Raw genomic sequence first — 19,089 nt, 5'->3', positions numbered from 1 at the left:
CAGGCACCCACCACCCTCTGCGTAAAGAACTTTCCACGCATATCCCCCCTAAACTTTTCCCCTTTCACTTTGAACTCGTGACCCCTAGTAATTGAATCCCCCACTCTGGGAAAAAACTTCTTGCTGTCCAACCTGTCTATACCTCTCATGAGTTTGTACACCTCAATCAGGTCCCCCCTCAACCTCCGTCTTTCTAATGAAAATAATCCTAATCTACTCAACCTCTCTTCATAGCTAGCGCCCTCCATACCAGGCAACATCCTGGTGAACCTCCTCTGCACCCTCTCCAAAGCATCCACATCCTTTTGGTAATGTGGCGACCAGAACTGCACACAGTATTCCAAATGTGGCCGAACCAAAGTCCTATACAACTGTAACATGACCTGCCAACTCTTGTACTCAATACCCCGTCCGATGAAGGAAAGCATGCCGTATGCCCAGTTGATTTTTCCAGTCTATATGTAGGTTAAAATCCCCCATAATTATCGCTGTATCTTTCTGACAAGCTGCCATTATTTCTTCCTTTTTTGCCCTGTCCCTGATGTTAGGTGGCCTGTACACCACTCCCACAAGTGACTTCTTGCCTTTATGATTTCACATCTCTACCCAAACTGCTTCTCCATCCTGGTTTCCTGAACTTAGGTCTCTGTAATGGCTATCAGATCGGAAGTATTTGTTTCTATTTGCGCTCTCAGTTCATCTGTTTTGTTTTGTCATTTCAATCTTCTCCTATTTGGTTGGATTACAGATCTCCTGCATGTGCTCATTTTGCGAAGTCAAGGGCTTGTAGCCTTTCACCCATTGATCCAGCACTCCTAAGCAGGGAGCTAACGTTTGTAAACCAATTCATTTCAATGCAAGCTGCTTGTTACGAGTACAACATCGCCCAACCACTCATGAGGAGATTCCCTTATGTTATGTGGGAAGCACTCGTGCCTCCAAGTTAGAAGGTTGTGGCTTCAAGCCCCACTCCAGAGACTTGAGCACAGTCCAGTGCGACACTTCATTGCAGTACTGAGGAAGTGCTGCGCTGTTGGAAGTGTCATCTTTTGGATGAGAAGTTAAACCGAGGTCTTGTTTGCCCTTTCAGGTGAACATAAAAGATCCCATTGTACTATCTCTAAGAATGGTAGGGGATTTCTACCCGGGTTTGGGCAAATATTTATCCCTCAACCAACATCACTGAAATAGATTATCTGGTCATAATTGCATTGCTGTTTGGGGGAGCTTTCTGTGCACGAATGGGCTACAGCATGTCCTACATTACAACAGAGAATAATTTCAGAAGTTCTTCATTGGCTCTAATCCACTTTGGGGCATCCTGAGGTCATGAAAGATGTTATATAAATTTAAATTCTCTCTCTTCAACTCATGACAAGACTTCCTAAAGTCCCTGTTTGGATTTTTTTTTAATTTGTTCGTGGGATGTGGGTGTCACTGGCTAGGTCAGCATTTATTTCCATCCCAAATTGCCCTCGAGAAGGTGCTAGTGAGCCGCCTTCTTAAACCTCTGCAGTCCTTGGGGTGTAGGTACACCCCCAGTGCTGTTAGGAAGGCAATTCCAGGATTTTGACCCAGCAACAGTGCAGAAACGGCGATATAGTTCCAAGTCAGGATGGTACGTGGCTCAGAGGGGAACTTGCATGTGGTGTTGTTCCCATGCATCTGCTGCCCTGTCCTTCTAGGTGGTAAAGGTCGTGAGTTTGGAAAGTGCTGTCTAAGGAGCCTTGGTGCGTAGCTGCAGTGCATCTTATATATGGTACACACTGCTGCCACTGTGTGTCGGTGGTGGAGGGAGTGAATGTTTGTAGATGGGGTGCCAATCACGCGGATTGCTTTGTCCGGGATGGTGTTGAGCTTCTTGAATGTTGTTGGAGTTACACCCGTCTTGGCAAGTGGAGAATATTCCATCACACTCCTGACTGTGCCTTGTCGATGGTAGACAGGCTTTGGGGAGTCAGGAGGTGAATTACTCGCCACAGAATTACCAGCCTCTGACCTGCTCTTGTAGCCACAGCATTTATGTGGCTGGTCCAGTTCAGTTTCTGGTCAATGGTGATCCCCAGGATGTTGATATTGGGGGATTCAGTGATGGTAATGCCATTGAACCTTAAGGGGAGATGGTTAGATTCTCTCTTGTTTGAGATGGTCATTGCCTGGCACTTGTGTGGTGCGAATGTTCCTTGCCACTTATCAACCCAAGCCTGGATGTTGTCCAGGTCTTGCTGGATATGGACATGGACTGCTTCAGTATCTGAGGAGTCATGAATGGTGCTGAACATTGTGTTTGATGCCATACTTGGTCAAATGCTGCCTTGATGTCAAGGGCAGTCACTCTCACTCTCATTAGGAACAGACAATAAATGCTGGCCTAGCCAGCGATGTCCACATCCCATGAATGAATTTTTAAAAACTCATCTCTGGAGTTCAGCTCTTTTGTCTATGTTTGGACCAAGGCTGAAATGAGGTCAGCAGTTGAGTGGCCCTGGCTGAACCCAAACTGAGCGTCATTGAGCAGGTTATTGCTGAGCAAGTGACGCTTGATAGCACTATCAACAACCCCTTCAATCATTTGCTGATGATCGAGAGTAGACCGATAGGGTGGTAATTGGCCAGGTTAGATTTGTCCTTTTTGTGGACAGGACATACCTGGGAAATTTTCCACATTGCCGGGTAGATGCCAGGGTTGTAGCTGTACTGGAACAGCTTGGCTAGGGGTGCCGTTAGTTTTGGAGCAAGTCTTCAGTACTATTGCTGGAATATTGTCAGGGCCCATTGCCTTTGCAGTATCCAGTGCCTTCAGCCGTTCCTTGATGTCACGTGGAGTGAATCGGATTGGCTGAAGACTGGCATCTGTGATGCTGGGGATGTCAGTAGGAGGCCATGATGGATCATCCATTCGGCGCTTCTGGCTGAAGATAGATGTAAATGCTTCAGCCTTATCTTTTGCACTGATGTGCTGGGCTCCACCATCATTGAGGATGGGGATATTTATGGAGTCCCCGCCTCCTGTTAGTTGTTTAATTGTCCATCACCATTCATGACTGAATGTGGCAGGACTGCACAGCTTAGATCCGATCCATTGGTTGTGGGATCGCTTAGCCCTGTTTATTGCATGCTGCTTCCGTCGTTTGACATGCAAAACTAGTCCTGTGTTGTAGCTTCACCAGGCTGACCCTTCATTTTTAGATATGCCTGTGCTGCTCCTGTCATGCCCTCCTGCACTCTTCATTGAACCAGGATTGGTCCCCTGGCTTGATGGTAATGGTAGAATGGGGGATATGCTAGGCCATGAGGTTACAGATTGTGGTTGAATACAATTCTGCTGCTGCTGATGGCCCACAGTGCCTCATGGATGCCCAGTTTTGAGTTGCTAGATCTGTTCGAAATCTATCCCATTTAGCACAGTGGTAGTGCCACTCAACACGATGCAGGGTATCCTCAAAGTGAATATGGGACATCGTCTCCACAAGGACTGTGCGGTGATACTGTCATGGACAGATACATCTGCGGCGGACAGATGCATCTGCAGCATGCAGATTGGTGAGGACGATGTCAAGTAGGTTTTTCCCTCTTGTTGGTTCCCTCGCCACCTATGTTTGATCTGATGCCATGAGACTTTATGGGATCTGGAGTCAATGTTGAGGACTTCCAGGGCAACACCCTCCCGACTGTATACCAGTGTGCTACCAACTCTGGTGGGTCTGTCTTGCTGGTGGGACAGGATATACCCAGGGATAGTCATGGTGGTGTCTGGTACATTGTAAGGTGTTATTCCGTGAGTATGACTATGTCAGGCTGTTGCTTGACTAGTCTGTGGGACAGCTCACCCAATTTTGGCACAAGTCCCCAGATGTTCGTAAGGACGACTTTGCAGGGTCGACAGGGCTGAGTTTGCCCTTGTCGTTTCCAGTGCCTAGGTTGATGCCGGGTGGTCCGTCCGGTTTCATTCCTTTTCTTAGACTTTGTAACAGTTGGATGGCGAACAGATGAACTCGTATTGAATATCACACTGAAAAGGTCAAGATAACCTGCAGAGTAGAGTTGGCACAGTCAGGAAGAAACTGAAAAAAACTTTGAGGAAATAATTACTGACTTATGGGTATTTAGAAATCGATGTGCCTGACATTCCAATCTTTGTTTGGAGAACTCTTCACACTTCATCATGTGTCCTTTCCAGAACTGCAGTTATCTATCATTCATTTTATTTCTGGATGTTTTCTGAATAAGGCCGACCAAAAACTGAATTCAGCTAAAGGCTTAATGCAAGCAACTGTCAGTGTGTTTAAAATATTATATTTATCTCCTCTGCCACATCGAACAACAAGGAACCAGCACTTATTCAGCAACTCACAAGGGTATCCATTACCTATTGAAGATGAATGTTTCACTATACCATAGAAAGCAAGATTTCTTTTGACTCATAGAGAGATACAGCACTGAAACAGGCCCTTCAGCCCACCAACAACCACCCATTTATACTAATCCTACATTAATCCCATATTCCCTACCACATCCCCACCATTCTCCTACCACCTACCTACATACACTAGGGGCAATTTTCAATGGCCAATTTACCAACCACCCTGCAAGTCTTTGGCCATGGGAGGAAACTGGAGCACCCAGCGGAAACCTATGCGGTCACAGGGAGAACTTGCAGACTCCACACAGGCAGTACCCAGAACTGAAACCGGGTCACTGGAGCTGTGAGGCTACGGTGCTAACCAATGCACTACTGTGCCGCCGAAAGTTTGGTTCCCTCAGCACAAATTCCCCCCGACGACCCGACCAGCATGCCCCCGCCCCTCCCCCCACACACATTGACTCATGTTGGATACAGTTGTGTGGCGATCAGCCACTCTCCTGTATCCCAAAAGGCCAATCTTCATCAGTGAGACTTGACGGTGATGGACAGGGATCATTTTTATTTGTGGTAACTGATCAACTTGGGAGAGCACATTGAGGAAATTAAGTTGGGAGGTTTGAACCTGTAATGAGCCCACTTAATTTTCCTTCCACTCAAATTAATGTAGAATACTCTAAAACTGGAAGATTGGCCAGAGTCAGGGTGGAATTGTAGTGGTGGACAGAAGTTTTGCCACAGAAGAGACATGCCCAGTCCCACAATAGCGGAAACTCCAGCCTTGTATGTGTGATGGAACACTCGCCACCTGTTTGGATGGAGGTAATTGCAAATCAAGAAGCTCAACACCATCCAGGGCAAAGTAGTCTGCTTGATAGGCAGCCAATCCACCATCTTAAACATCCATTTTCTCCAGCACCAGGATACCAATGTGTACTATTCACAAGATGCACTCCAGCAATTCACCAAGGCTTCTTTGACAGCTTCACCCAAATCCATGACCTCCACCACCCAGAAGGACAAGGGGAGCAAGTGCATGGGAACACCAGCACCTCCAAGTTCCCTTCTAAGGCACACGTCATCCTGACTTGGACATATATCACCATTTTTTCATTGTGTCTGGGTCAAAATTCTGAAACTCCCTACCTAACAGCAGCCACCACATACACTGCAGCAGTTGAAAAAGGCAGCTCACCACCACACCTCTAACTCTTAAGCTGACACAGAGGCATCAACAGACTCTCTGCAAAAGAAAACAGAATTGCTTGACTGGGAAAGGATTCTTTTCCAGCCTGAAGACTGCATATTCAAAAGATGGACAATGCCTCGTTCTCATTAAGCTGGATCAAGAAGGTCCTCCCAAATGCTGAAGATCTCAGAGTAACGATGATGATTTTAGTGATCAGAAAAGATTTCTAATGGTCATTCTTAATGAATAACCAATTACATTTGCTGCTATTGGGTGCATGATAAAGCATTGTGATGTGAAGTAACACATCCAGTGGAACCAAAAAGAACAGCACTTAACAGATTAAGTGTTTGTTTCACCTTCATCCCTTAGATTGGTGGCAGAGAAAGGAAAACTCATCTCATCTTGGGATAAGTGTCTTTTCAGCTCATGACAGAGTTTACTGCGTCAGTAAATGTGCCTCTTCGCCTTGTTCTGGTGGCAGTGGGTCCCACCTTTTCACTGGGGTTCATAGCCATCCAAGATTCTCCTGGAGTCTACAGGAATTAAAGATTAATCTCCTAGACAGTGCTGCAAGCAACCCAATAGAAAACTCTTTTTTCATTTTCTTTTGTTGATTAGTTATAAGAATATTGGAAATGCCGGAAATTTGCTGGTTTAACTGACAGTCACCAATCATTCAATCAAATGATGAAGGTGGGGAGTTTTATGCTCTCCCCAGGTCCGGTTTGGAGGTGGGGAGAGCATTTAATCGGGTGGGATGGTGGAGGGGGGGACCTGCCAACTTCCCGCCTCCACCCAAATTAGGTCCGGGGTGGGAAGGCCTGTGAATGCCAATAAATGCCCAATTAAGGGCCTCATACCACCACCGCCAGAATTAGCCCAACAGTGGGCGGGCCTGTCACTGCACAGGGAGTACCTCTAGCAAATCTGTGCAGGTTTGCTTGCTGGCTCCATGGGGCGGGGTCCCTCGTTAAAATGCACAGGGGGGGGCGGGGGGAGGGTGGAGGCCCCTGCCCTTGCTGCTGACCCCCCCTACACCCCATCCCCCATGACATCCACCCCGCGAAACCCCTCCCACTGTGACTTACCACTGACCTGGTTCTGGGGCCTTGTGTGAGTCCAGTATCGGCAGCAGCCACTGCCTCCGCAGTGGCGTTGCTCAGTGAAAGAGCTTCCGGCCTCTGATTAGCTGGCAGCTCTCAGCAGGCCGGACTTCCATTTCCAGGGTCCTTGATCCTGGGGAAGGCCCGCCGCTGTCCAGTTAAGTGCCTAATTGGCATTTGATTTGGCAGGCCTTCCCCAGAGGAGGCGACGCGAGGCTCTTGCCGGTGCTTTTTTCAGTGATTGAGTCCCTGTCGCCAAGACAAAATCCTGGCCAATGAGTTTGTTTGCTTTCCAATTGCTGCGGGAAGGCAGAGCATCACAAAGATGGATGTGTCAGCTGATCAATGGCAGGGTGGTTAGAGGCTGGAGGTCTGATCAAATCTCCAGGAATGAGCCCAGATTTGGCAACCCTACTTTTTCCAGGCCTTGTGGACTGCCATCAAATTCACCAACTCCATTACTGATTGGAGAGCAGTGGCAATGGAAATGTAAACAGAGGAGTGCGGCAGCAGACAGCTGCTCTCCTGAGGCCAAAAGACAATTGAACATGCACCTTCAAACAAACCCAAATATTACAGTCCTAAAGTTACTTTATCTGAGGTTGCTTCTAATATGACAATATTAACCTTATATCTTCTCCATCATTAAGACCGCTCACTCCAACCTCCATAACATCCCCTGTCTCCACCTCCCCCACCTCCCGGCTCTTCTCCTCGGTTGCTGGAACCCTCATCCACGCCTTTGTTACCTCTCTTCTTCTTCTTTGGCCTCTTTGTCTCGGGAGACAATGGGTAAGCGCCTGGAGGAGGTCAGTGGTTTGTGAAGCAGCGCCTGGAGTGGCTACAAAGGCCAATACTAGAGTGACAGACTCTTCCACAGGTGCTGCAGATAAAATTGGTTGTCGGGGCTGTTACACAGTTGGCTCTCCCCTTGCGCTTCTGTCTTTTTTCCTGCCAACTGCTAAGTCTCTTCCACTCGCCACACTTTAGCCCCGCCTTTATGGCTGCCCGCCAGCTCTGGCGATCGCTGGCAACTGACTCCCACGACTTGTGATCAATGTCACAGGACTTCATGTCGCGTTTGCAGACGTCTTTAAAGCAGAGACATGGACGGCCAGTGGGTCTGATACCAGTGGTGAGCTCGCTGTACAATGTGTCTTTGGGGATCCTGCCATCTTCTATGCGGCTCACATGGCCAAGCCATCTCAAGCGCCGCTGACTCAGTAGTGTGTATAAGCTGGGGATGTTGGCCGCCTCGAGGACTTCTGTGTTGGAGATGCGGTCCTGCCACCTGATGCCAAGGATTCTCCGGAGGCAGCGAAGATGGAATGAATTGAGACGTTGCTCTTGGCTGACATATGTTGTCCAGGCCTCGCTGCCGTAGAGCAAGGTACTGAGGATACAGGCCTGATACACTCAGACTTTTGTGTTCCCTCTATTTTCTACTATTCCAATGCTATCCTGGCCAGCCTTGTACTTTGCATCCTCTGTAAACTCGAGCTCATCCAAAACACTGCTACTTGCACTAAGTCTTGTTCACCCATCCCTCACGTGCTCATTGACCTACATTAGTTCACAGTCCGGCCAAGCCTTGATTTTATAATTCTCATCCTTGTTTTTAAATTCCTCCATGGACTTGCCCTTCTTTTTCTCTATGATATCCTCCAGCACAACAACCCTCCAAGATCTCTACACTCTTCCAATTCTGACCTTGTGCATCCCCCGATTCTCAACTCTTCACCATTAGTGACCATGCTTTCAGCTGCCTAGGCCCTAAGCTCTGGGATTCTCTCCCTAAACCACTCTACCTCTCTTAGAGGCCTGCTACCCGACCTGAACCCGTCGGGACCCGACGACATGTGTCAGATTCGGTTCGGGACGGGCCCATCTTCAGGATACGGCTTTTGGGCTTGGGTCAGGTCGGGCCGAGTCCAAGTCAAGTCGGGTTGGGTCGGGCCGGACACACATAGTAAGTGCTCTGCTGGTAAGTATTGAAATTAAAAGGCATCCCTGAGCTGGGAGTCCGGGTCGAAACTGAGTCTGCGCAGTGTGCAAGTGACGTCATTATGACATCATCAAGCATACGCTGCAGCTTCTTGCAGGTTCGGTGTCAGGAAGGGAAGTAAACGGATGGTCAGGTCGGGCTCGGGTCATGTCGAGTCAGGGCGGGTTCGGGTCGGCTCGGGTCAAAATGGGAGGGACTCGGGCCGGGTCAGGCTCGGGTCCATTGTCGTTCGGTCGGGTTCAGGTCGGGTTCTTTTTTCCTGACCTGAGCAAGCCTCTCACCTCTCTATCCTCCTTAACAGCAATGCTTAAAACCTACCTCTTTGACCAAGTTTTTGATCATGCACGGGAACACCACCACCTGCAAGATCCCCTCCACACCACACACCATCCCGACTTGGAACTATATCACCGTTCCTTCACTGTTGCTGGGTCAAAATCCTGGAACTCCCTCCCTAACAGCACGGTGGGTGTACCTACCCCAAATGGACTGCAGCGGTTCAAGAAGGCCGCTCACCACCACCTTCACAAGGGCAATTAGGGATGGGCAATAAATGCTGGCCTAGCCAATGATGCCCAAATCCATGAATGAATTCGAAAAAAACCTGTCCTAATATCTCCTTTTGTAGCTCAGTATCAAATTTAATTTAATAACGTTGCAGTGAACCACCTTGGGACATTTCTACTACGCTAATGGCGTTAACGGCATGGTGGCCAATAGTAGAGTGATAAAAATGGGGGATGTGCAAGAGGCCAGAATTAGAGAAGTGCAGAGATCTCAGCGGATTCTAAAGATGGAGGAGGTTACAGAGGAGGGGAGAGGCCACAGATGAGAATATTAAAATTGATACATTTCCAGACCGGGAGCCAATGTAGCTCAGCATGGATGAACGGGACATTCTAAGAAACTTGAAACACCTTCCTGGAGGCTAACGTAACATGATCACCTTCCGCAATGCTCCTATAAAAGGGAAAACTAACAATAAATCCAGAACAGGAGAGGGAAGCTATAAAGTGTCCCAGACCAATCATTACCCACCCACCTGTCCCATTCCTGCCCGACAGCACTCATTCAGCTCACACACTCAATATTCATCTGTAAAATCAGTGTATAGTATATCGACTGACTGCAATGCAAACCGACCAAACCTGGTGTACAAAAACGCCTTTGTTACAAAGTTACAAAGCATTGTGAGGTAATTACAGCATGGAAACAGGCTATTCGGCACAACAGGTCCATGCTAGTGTTTATGATACACATAAGCCTCCTCCCACTCTTCTTCATCTAACCCCTTTAACATATCCTTTTCTCCCTCATGTACTTATCTAGCTTCCTCTTAAATGTATTTGCTATTTGCCTCAACTACCAATTGTGGTAGTGAGTTCCACATTCTAACCACGCTTGAAGTTTCTCCTGAATTCCCTACTGGATTTATTAGTCACTATATTATATTTATGGTCCCTATTTCTGGTCTTGCCTGCAACTGGAAACATCTTCTCCATAGCTACTTCAAACCTCTATCAGGTCACCCCTCAGTCTTGTGTTTTCTAGAGAAAAGAGCCTTAGCTTGTTCTATCTTTCCTGATACGTATAAGAGAACAGTTACTTTGTGGGGGCGGGCCACAGTGGGGAGAGTGCCGCAGGAGTCCCAGTCCCGGCGGCGATCTTTGCGATCCCGGGGGTCCAGGCCTGGCAGTAAGTTTTGTGACCACAACGGTTGGGGAGGGGAATGCGCAGGCGGATCAATGCCAGTGGCGAGAAGAGACACCCTAGTGGGGGGAAGGAGGGGTGGTGTGGTCCCGGCAGTGAAAGCACGGCCTCGCTCGTGTGAGGGAGAGGGTGGGAGAGAGAAGGGAAGGGAGAGCAGGAGGGCGAAAAGCAAGTCGGGTTCGAGGGAGACGGGGCTGCAGCCGCAGCCGGTGGTTATGGGTTGGGAAAGCTCCAGGGAGAGATCTGGGAGAGGGAGAGATAACCTGGGAGAGGGGGTGACTTAAGGCAAGCCAGGTTTGAGGATGGGGGTATGTTATAGAACGAGCCTGTGGGAGAGTGGGTGAGGGAGGTTTAGGGATGGATGAGAGTGGTGGAGGGGAGTAGTTATTCTGTTTGTGTCCCTGTGTCTGTCTATGTGCCAGTTGTGTTTGCATTATGCAGCAGAATCTGGTCTCCAATCATCTTGGACTTCCTTGCCATTGGATCAAGACCTCGCTCTGTCTAGACCACGCGGTAGCTGCTGTGCATGTTAGAAGAATCTCACACACAGGCATCTTCCACTCCTAAGAAGGATATGTATCTCTTCTCAATTCTGTTATCATTATAGTAAGTCTTTTTTGCACCTTTTCCAATGCGTCTATATAAAATGGAAACTACTGTGCACAGTACTCCAAGTGTGGTCTAACCAAGGTTCAATCCAAGTCTAACATAACTTCTCTGCTTTTCAATTCTACCCTCCAGAAATGAACCCCAGATGATATTAAAAAGAAACCACTGACCACAATTTGGGTTCCATTGTCTGGCAGGGTGTCGATAGCAAGACCGGTTCCCACTAAATCCTGGCTCAAACGGTCCACTTCAGCATCTAGCGTTTTGATGGAGTCGATATTGACAGGAAAGCTACGTCTCCAGCGTTGGCCTTTCAGCTTCTCGCCAACTGTGCTTGCAATCGGCAGCTGGTAAGTGAAATCTGTTAAATGATACGAAAGACAGATGAGTAGTTAGCAAAGGAGAGGTGCGGGTATCTTGGGGAATCCTAGTAGTGCAGCTTGTGACCTTTCACCCATTCAACCAGCATTCCTAAGGTGGGGAGTGGCACCCAATGAGTGCATCTCGGGAAATTGTGGGTAAGCTGCCAATATTTTTTAACTCATTCACTTCAAGGTGAGCTGCCTGCTCGGAGTACCACATCACAGCCACCTTTTTTTAAGTGGATAACAATCTTTCCTCTATGTTAGGAAGTTGTGGGTTCAAATCCCATTTCAGAGACTTGAGCACAATCTAGGGTGACACTCCAGTGCAGTTCTGATGGACTGCTGCACTGTTGGAGGTGGGACGTCAAGCCAAGGCTTCATCAGCCCCCACAGATGGCCCTAAACGATCCAATGGCATTATTTCGAAGACCGAGAGACTTCTCCCTGGTGTTCTGGCCGATATTTATCCCTCAACCAACATCACTAAAACTGATGATCTGGTTATTATTTCATTGCTGTTCTTGGGAGCTTGCTGTGTGCAAATTGGCTGCCACGTTTCCTACATTACAACAGTGACGACAGTGTCAAAGGTACTTCATTGGCTGTAAAGTGCTTGTTAGTCCTGAGGTTGTGAAAGGCTTTCTTTTATTTTCCATCTAGAATGCGCTTTAAAGGCAAAAAATTACATTCCGAGCACAAAATCTGAGAAATTACATCCAGTATTCACTGAAACTTGTTGAAGAAAGAAATAGCTTGTAATGATATTCACTGACCCCTGATGGGCAGTGATTGCAGGTGAATCATAGAAACATAGAAAATAAGAACAGGAGTAGGCCATTCGGCTCTGTGAGCCTGCTCTGCAATTCATTATGATCATGGTTGATCATCCAACTCAGTAACCTGTTCCCGCTTTCCCCCCATATCCTTTTATCCCTTTTGCCCCAAGAGCTATATCTAACTCCTTCTTGAAAACATACAATGTTTTGGCCTCAACTGCTTTCTGTGGTAGTGAATTCCACAGGCTCACCACTCTCTGGGTAAAGAAATTTCTCCTCATCTCAGTCCTGAAAGGTTTACCCCATATCCTTAGACTATGACCCCTGGTTCTGGACTCCCCCACGATCAGGAACATCCTTCCTGCATCAACCCTGTCAAGTCCTATCTAATCAATGTTAGATGCAAGACAAGGTCACGTTTGGTTCAATGTCTCCAATGGTCAATTAACCCTATGGCATTCTCAGTGTAGGCTGAAACACCTATGGAACTGTACTCCAGAATAAGTTGATACCTTTAGGAAGGAATGAGGGAAACTGAGGCAGAAAAAGCCCACCCAGAAAAAACAGATCAGGAGAATGAAGGGCTGCATATTCGCCTTGGTCTGTGATGCACATTTTCTCTATACAAGATACCAATGGTGAACATTCTCTCACATGGTAGGGCTGTGTAGAAGTTCACTCCAGTTGTTTATAAAGAAGGAATCATCCGAATGCCAACATAATTAAAATCGGTTCTACAAATGCTCAGAAAGACCAAAAGGTGAAGAAATGTCTGACGCATTTGTCCGTACAGCCAACCCAAAACATTTTTTGCATGAAGATATAATTTCTGACCTAATTCCAGACAAATACTGTGGGCTGACAAATGATATTTAATTAACTCATAATTAGTGACAATTGTGGGTTTTTTTGCTAAGAAGAAATTGCCATGTACAAGTTTGCAACCCAGTGATGAATGATTCCTTCTGGATTCAGGAGCACAGGCCAATCAATCACAATAGAGAGCTGGAGTGTAAGCAGGTACCTGACAAGATTCCAGAGAGCGCACCATTTTTCATTCCGTCAAACTCAATCAAGCATCAGGTCGCAATTACAGTTTTTATAATTCATTAACCCTTTAGACTGCTTTGCGACTGCTGATTCCCATTAGAAAGGCACTCGAGGTTTTCCTGATGGCTCAGTTGGCAAGGTAACTGATTATCGTGGAACTGAGCCAAGCAGACCAGTAAGGTCCCAGGGGCAGAGCTGACCCCTGGGCTGTGAGAGAGGGGGTGGGGGGTAGGGGGTGGGGGAGGGGTTTGATGCTGAGGAATAATCAGCCAGCATTGCTGCTCCTCATCATTACTCACTGTCTCCTATTGGCAAGTACGTGAACACAGACATCAGATAAGAGAAAGATTAGTCTTGCCTGTGAATCCTCCAATGGCCAAATAATCCACCAACAATTACGGTCTAGACTCATGTACGAAGAACAGCCACTCGAGTAAGACATTAGAGAGCTCATGGCATCAGGGAAACTGTACACCTATCAAGTGTCAGTGCCTTCAGGGAGGGGAATGGGAACAGGAAAGAAAGGCACTTGTACTAGTTAAATTTAAAAATTTTATTGTTTAATTTAGATTTGTTGCAGAGACTGGAAATCAAGCATATTGTCAAGAATGAGGCATATTAATTTCATCATATGAACATTCATTTTAAACTGTGGCTGGAGTGAAGAGATGACTTGTTTAAAGAGATCAAGCAGTGGCTGGAAAAACATTTGCATACTAAGAGACAGTGCTTGGAGAGACAAAAGAATTGCTGACTAATTCAATTAACAGAGATTGGGCTGGGCAATGGTGATCCACATCTTGTCGGGGTAAGAGACAGCACTACACCCCCCCACCGAGAGCTTTGAAATCCACAAATGCAGGAGTGGTTAAACCAGTTAGTCACATGACTAACCTGCTGGCCAACTTGAAGTTTTGAATTGTGCTCACAGCACAGTTTGAACAGACTGCAGAGATTACAACTGAAGTTGGAACAAGAAAGCCTCTCTCCTGGCTGACTCTCTCTCTCACTTTCTCACAAGCCTCCGGACCCAGTGAAGACACGTAAAGCTCAAGAGAGAAAAGACTCTTACATCGAAACAAGTTAAAGCATGCATTGGGCCCCAACGAACAGCAAGACTTACCGGCAACAAAAGACTCAACATCAAACTCAAAGGACTGCAACTACAATCCATCTATTGCCTCAAACTTTTCCCCTTTATTCTTTTTTACCTTTTCTGTCTCTATCTGTGTGTGTGTTTATTGAGTATGCATGCTTGCGTGGTTGCATTGCATATTCGTAGCTGTTACCCGAATTAGAGTTTATGATTAATAAACTGCCACCTTTCTTGTTTAAATCTAAGAAAACCTGTCTAATTGATTTCTTTGCCTTACAATTGGAAAGTTGTGATCAAGGATTCACTGAGGGAGGAGCCAAAACATGGAGTTTTCTAAAATTAAACCATGTTCTGGTTAAACTAGGCAACGGCTGAGAGGAAACCCCTAGACCCCTTCCTCACCTGGTCATAACAATATAAATATAAAGTTCCACAAATCTACAATTAGCTAGGTCAGGCCAGAAAGGTCAGACACAAAAAGTGATAGCGGCACAGCATGGGTCAATGGCCACACTCAGACCTGATCTTCAGTTGCCCTCTATTGTATCAGATAGGGAGAAACTGTTTCTACTGGCAGGAGGGTCAGTAACCAGAATTACGATATTTAGCAAAGGAATCGGTTGGCAATGAGGAGAATTTGTTTTACCCAGTAAGTGTATGTTCTGAAATGGACTGCCTGAAAAGGTGGTGGAAGAAAATTCAATAGTAACTTACAAAAGGGAATTGGGTAAATAGTTAAAAAGAAAAAATCTGCAGGGCCAAGGGGAATGAGCTGGGAATGAGACTAATTGGATGGGTCTTTTAAAGCGATGGCATAAGCACAGTGGGCCAAATGGCTCTGTCCTGTACTGTACGATTCTATGATTCTACGATCTGCCTAAATCCCTATTTTAATGGCAAATTATATGCAGACATCTGGACAGGCTAACCCATACTAGGCAGAGGTTAAAGGTGCAGGATGTGTTTTCTAAGGGACGCGGTCTCCTATGGAAACTGTAGCCCACCCGTGAACACAGGAGAGTTTTGTGGAAAAGCCCAGCATATAAAAGCCTGCTCCACACCGTAATACAAAGCATAAGACATTCTCACATCGCCCTTCCTCTGCTGAGGTGTGTTCTATACCATAGCACAGGTGCAAGAACAGCACCATGTGTTGCTACCTCATCCAAGAGTCATTCCATACGTGTAGATGGTTGGTTAGCATTTGAAAGGGAAAAATGGGTTAACCCTTCACCAGTCCCTCTAATAGTTGGGATGAAGGATTAAACCCAAAGCATTAATCTTTCTTCCTCTTTCAGACGCTCAACCAGCTAACTGTAGATTTCTGGAAGTTGGTGTTTATACGCTAGATTTCCACTCTCTGCAGAGTTTCCCCCCGACTTTAGTCAAAATGAATTGTTTTGACTTGAATAGTAGATTTCAAAATCCTGTTCAACAATGGGCCACAAACTTTTCTTGCCTATTTAATGCCAGGTACCTAGCCTTTCCATTACATACAGAAACCTCTATTTATATGGGTGGAGTTTTGCTCCAAGAGCTGTGAGCTAATCCTTGGTTGGCAGATTTGTCTCAACTTGCCCATTTCCAGCTAAATTTAAAAACATGTTACTTTCAAAGAAGTTCTGAACTTTAAAGCTGAATTGGGATTGGAATTCATTCCTGTGGGGGGAGGGCAAAGGCTTACGGACATGTAATTACTGCTGAGTTTTAACATACATATGCATGGTCCCCAGACCGAGCCTTCCTGCCTGACCTAACTGCTCCCAAATCTCAACCTCCATCAACCTTCAATCTATTGTGTATCAAAATGTCCAGATCTTAATTACAAAGAAGGCATCCTGCAGGCCTCTGCTCATCACTCAATGACTCTATGACTCTATGTCAGAAGATTGTGGGTTCAAGTCCCACTTCAAAGCATAAAGTCATACATAGAACAAAGAACAAAGAACAAAGATAATTACAGCACAGGAACAGGCCCTTCGGCCCTCCAAGCCTGCGCCGATCCAGATCCTCTCTCTAAACATGTCGCCTATTTTCTAAGGTTCTGTATCTCTTTTCTTCCTGCCCATTCATGTATCTGTCTAGATACATCTTAAAAGACTCCATCGTGCCCGCGTCTACCACCTCCGCTGGCAACGCGTTCCAGGTGCCCACCACCCTCTGCGTAAAGAACTTTCCACGCATATCCCCCCCTAAACATTTCCCCTTTCACTTTGAACTCGTGTCCTCTAGTAATTGAAACCCCCACTCTGGGAAAAAGCCTCTTGCTGTCCACCCTGTCTATACCTCTCATGATTTTGTACACCTCAATCAGGTCCCCCCTCAACCTCCGTCTTTCTAATGAAAATAATCCTAATCTGCTCAACCTCTCTTCATAGCTAGCGCCCTCCATACCAGGCAACATCCTGGTGAACCTCCTCTGCACCCTCTCCAAAGCATCCACATCCTTTTGATAATGTGGCGACCAGAACTGTACGCAGTATTCCAAATGTGGCCGAACCAAAGTCCTATACAACTGTAACATGACCTGCCAACTCTTGTACTCAATGCCCCGTCCGATGAAGGAAAGCATGCCGTATGCCTTCTTGACCACTCTATTTACCTGCGTTGCCACCTTCAGGGAACAGTGGACCTGAACACCCAAATCTCTCTGGACATCAATTTTCCCCAGGACTTTTCCATTTACTGTATAGTTCACTCTTGAATTGGATCTTCCAAAATGCATCACCTCGCATTTGCCCTGATTGAACTCCATCTGCCATTTCTCTGCCCAACTCTCTAATCTATCTATATTCTGCTGTATTCTCTGACAGTCCCCTTCACTATCTGCTACTCCACCAATCTTAGTGTCGTCTGCAAACTTGCTAATCAGTCCACCTATACTTTCCTCCAAATCATTAATGTATATCACAAACAACAGTGGTCCCAGCACGGATCCCTGTGGAACACCACTGGTCACACGTCTCCATTTTGAGAAACTCCCCTCTACTGCTACTCTCTGTCTCCTGTTGCCCAGCCAGTTCTTTATCCATCTAGCTAGTACACCTTGGACCCCAAGCGCCTTCACTTTCTCCATCAGCCTGCCATGGGGAACCTTATCAAACGCCTTACTGAAGTCCATGTATATGACATCGACAGCCCTTCCCTCATCAATCAACTTTGTCACTTCCTCAAAGAATTCTATTAAGTTGGTAAGACATGACCTTCCCTGCACAAAACCATGTTGCCTATCACTGATGAGCCCATTTTCTTCCAAATGGGAATAGATCCTATCCCTCAGTATCTTCTCCAGCAGCTTCCCTACCACTGACGTCAGGCTCACCGGTCTATAATTACCTGGATTATCCCTGCTACCCTTCTTAAACAAGGGGACAACATTAGCAATTCTCCAGTCCTCCGGGACCTCACCCGTGTTTAAGGATGCTGCAAAGATATCTGTTAAGGCCCCAGCTATTTCCTCTCTCGCTTCCCTCAGTAACCTGGGATAGATCCCATCCGGACCTGGGGACTTGTCCACATTAATGCCCTTTAGAATACCCAACACTTCCTCCCTCCTTATGCCGACTTGACCTAGAGTAATCAAACATTTGTTCCTAACCTCAACATCCGTCATGTCCCTCTCCTCGGTGAATACCGATGCAAAGTACTCGTTTAGAATCTCACCCATTTTCTCTGAGTCCAAGCATAACATTCCTCCTTTGTCCTTTAGTGGGCCAATCCTTTCTCTAGTTACCCTCTTTCTCCTTATATATGAATAAAAGGCTTTGGGATTTTCCTTAACCCTGTTTGCTAAAGATATTTCATGACCCCTTTTAGCCCTCTTAATTCCTCGTTTCAGATTGGTCCTACATTCCCGATATTCTTTCAAAGCTTCGTCTTTCATCAGCCGCCTAGACCTTATGTATGCTTCCTTTTTCCTCTTAGCTAGTCTCACAATTTCACCTGTCATCCATGGTTCCCTAATCTTGCCATTTCTATCCCTCATTTTCACAGGAACATGTCTCTCCTGAACGCTAATCAACCTCTCTTTAAAAGCCTCCCACATATCACATGTGGATTTACCTTCAAACAGCTGCTCCCAATCTACATTTCCCAGCTCCTGCCGAATTTTGGTATAGTTGGCCTTCCCCCAATTTAGCACTCTTCCTTTAGGACCACTCTCGTCTTTGTCCATGAGTATTTTAAAGCTTACGGAATTGTGATCACTATTCCCAAAGTAGTCCCCTACTGAAACTTCAACAACCTGGCCGGGCTCATTCCCCAACACCAGGTCCAGTATGGCCCCTTCCCGAGTTGGACTATTTACATACTGCTCTAGAAAACCTTCCTGGATGCTCCTTACAAATTCTGCTCCATCTGGACCTCTAACACTAAGCGAATCCCAGTCAATGTTGGGAAAATTAAAATCTCCTATCACCACCACCCTGTTGCTCCTACATCTTTCCATAATCTGTTTACATATTTGTACCTCTATCTCACGCTCGCTGTTGGGAGGCCTGTAGTACAGCCCCAACATTGTTACCGCACCCTTCCTATTTCTGAGTTCTGTCCATATTGCCTCACTGCTCGAGTCCTCCATAGTGCCCTCCTTCAGCACAGCTGTGATATCCTCTTTGACCAGTAATGCAACTCCTCCACCCCTTTTACCTCCCTCTCTATCCCGCCTGAAGCATCGATATCCTGGGATATTTAGTTGCCAATCATGCCCTTCCCTCAACCAAGTCTCAGTAATAGCAATAACATCATACTCCCAGGTACTAATCCAAGCCCTAAGTTCATCTGCCTTACCTACTACACTTCTTGCATTAAAACAAATGCAC

The 19,089-nt window shown here is 46.5% G+C and overlaps 1 protein-coding gene across 1 annotated transcript in view; it reads right to left on the bottom strand.

Annotated features, from left to right (window-relative positions):
• LOC137347956 (plexin domain-containing protein 1-like) overlaps positions 1-19,089 on the bottom strand; it is a 467,720-nt gene that overhangs the window by 416,221 nt on the left and 32,410 nt on the right. The window contains exon 2 of the mRNA XM_068013022.1: positions 11,153-11,343. Coding sequence (XP_067869123.1) covers positions 11,153-11,343 — 191 coding nt within the window. The remainder of the gene's footprint in view (positions 1-11,152; positions 11,344-19,089) is intronic.

Source organism: Heterodontus francisci, chromosome 33, assembly GCF_036365525.1.
Source record: "Heterodontus francisci isolate sHetFra1 chromosome 33, sHetFra1.hap1, whole genome shotgun sequence".
Lineage (NCBI taxonomy): Eukaryota > Metazoa > Chordata > Chondrichthyes > Heterodontiformes > Heterodontidae > Heterodontus > Heterodontus francisci.
This window is presented reverse-complemented; position numbering and strand designations above follow the sequence as displayed.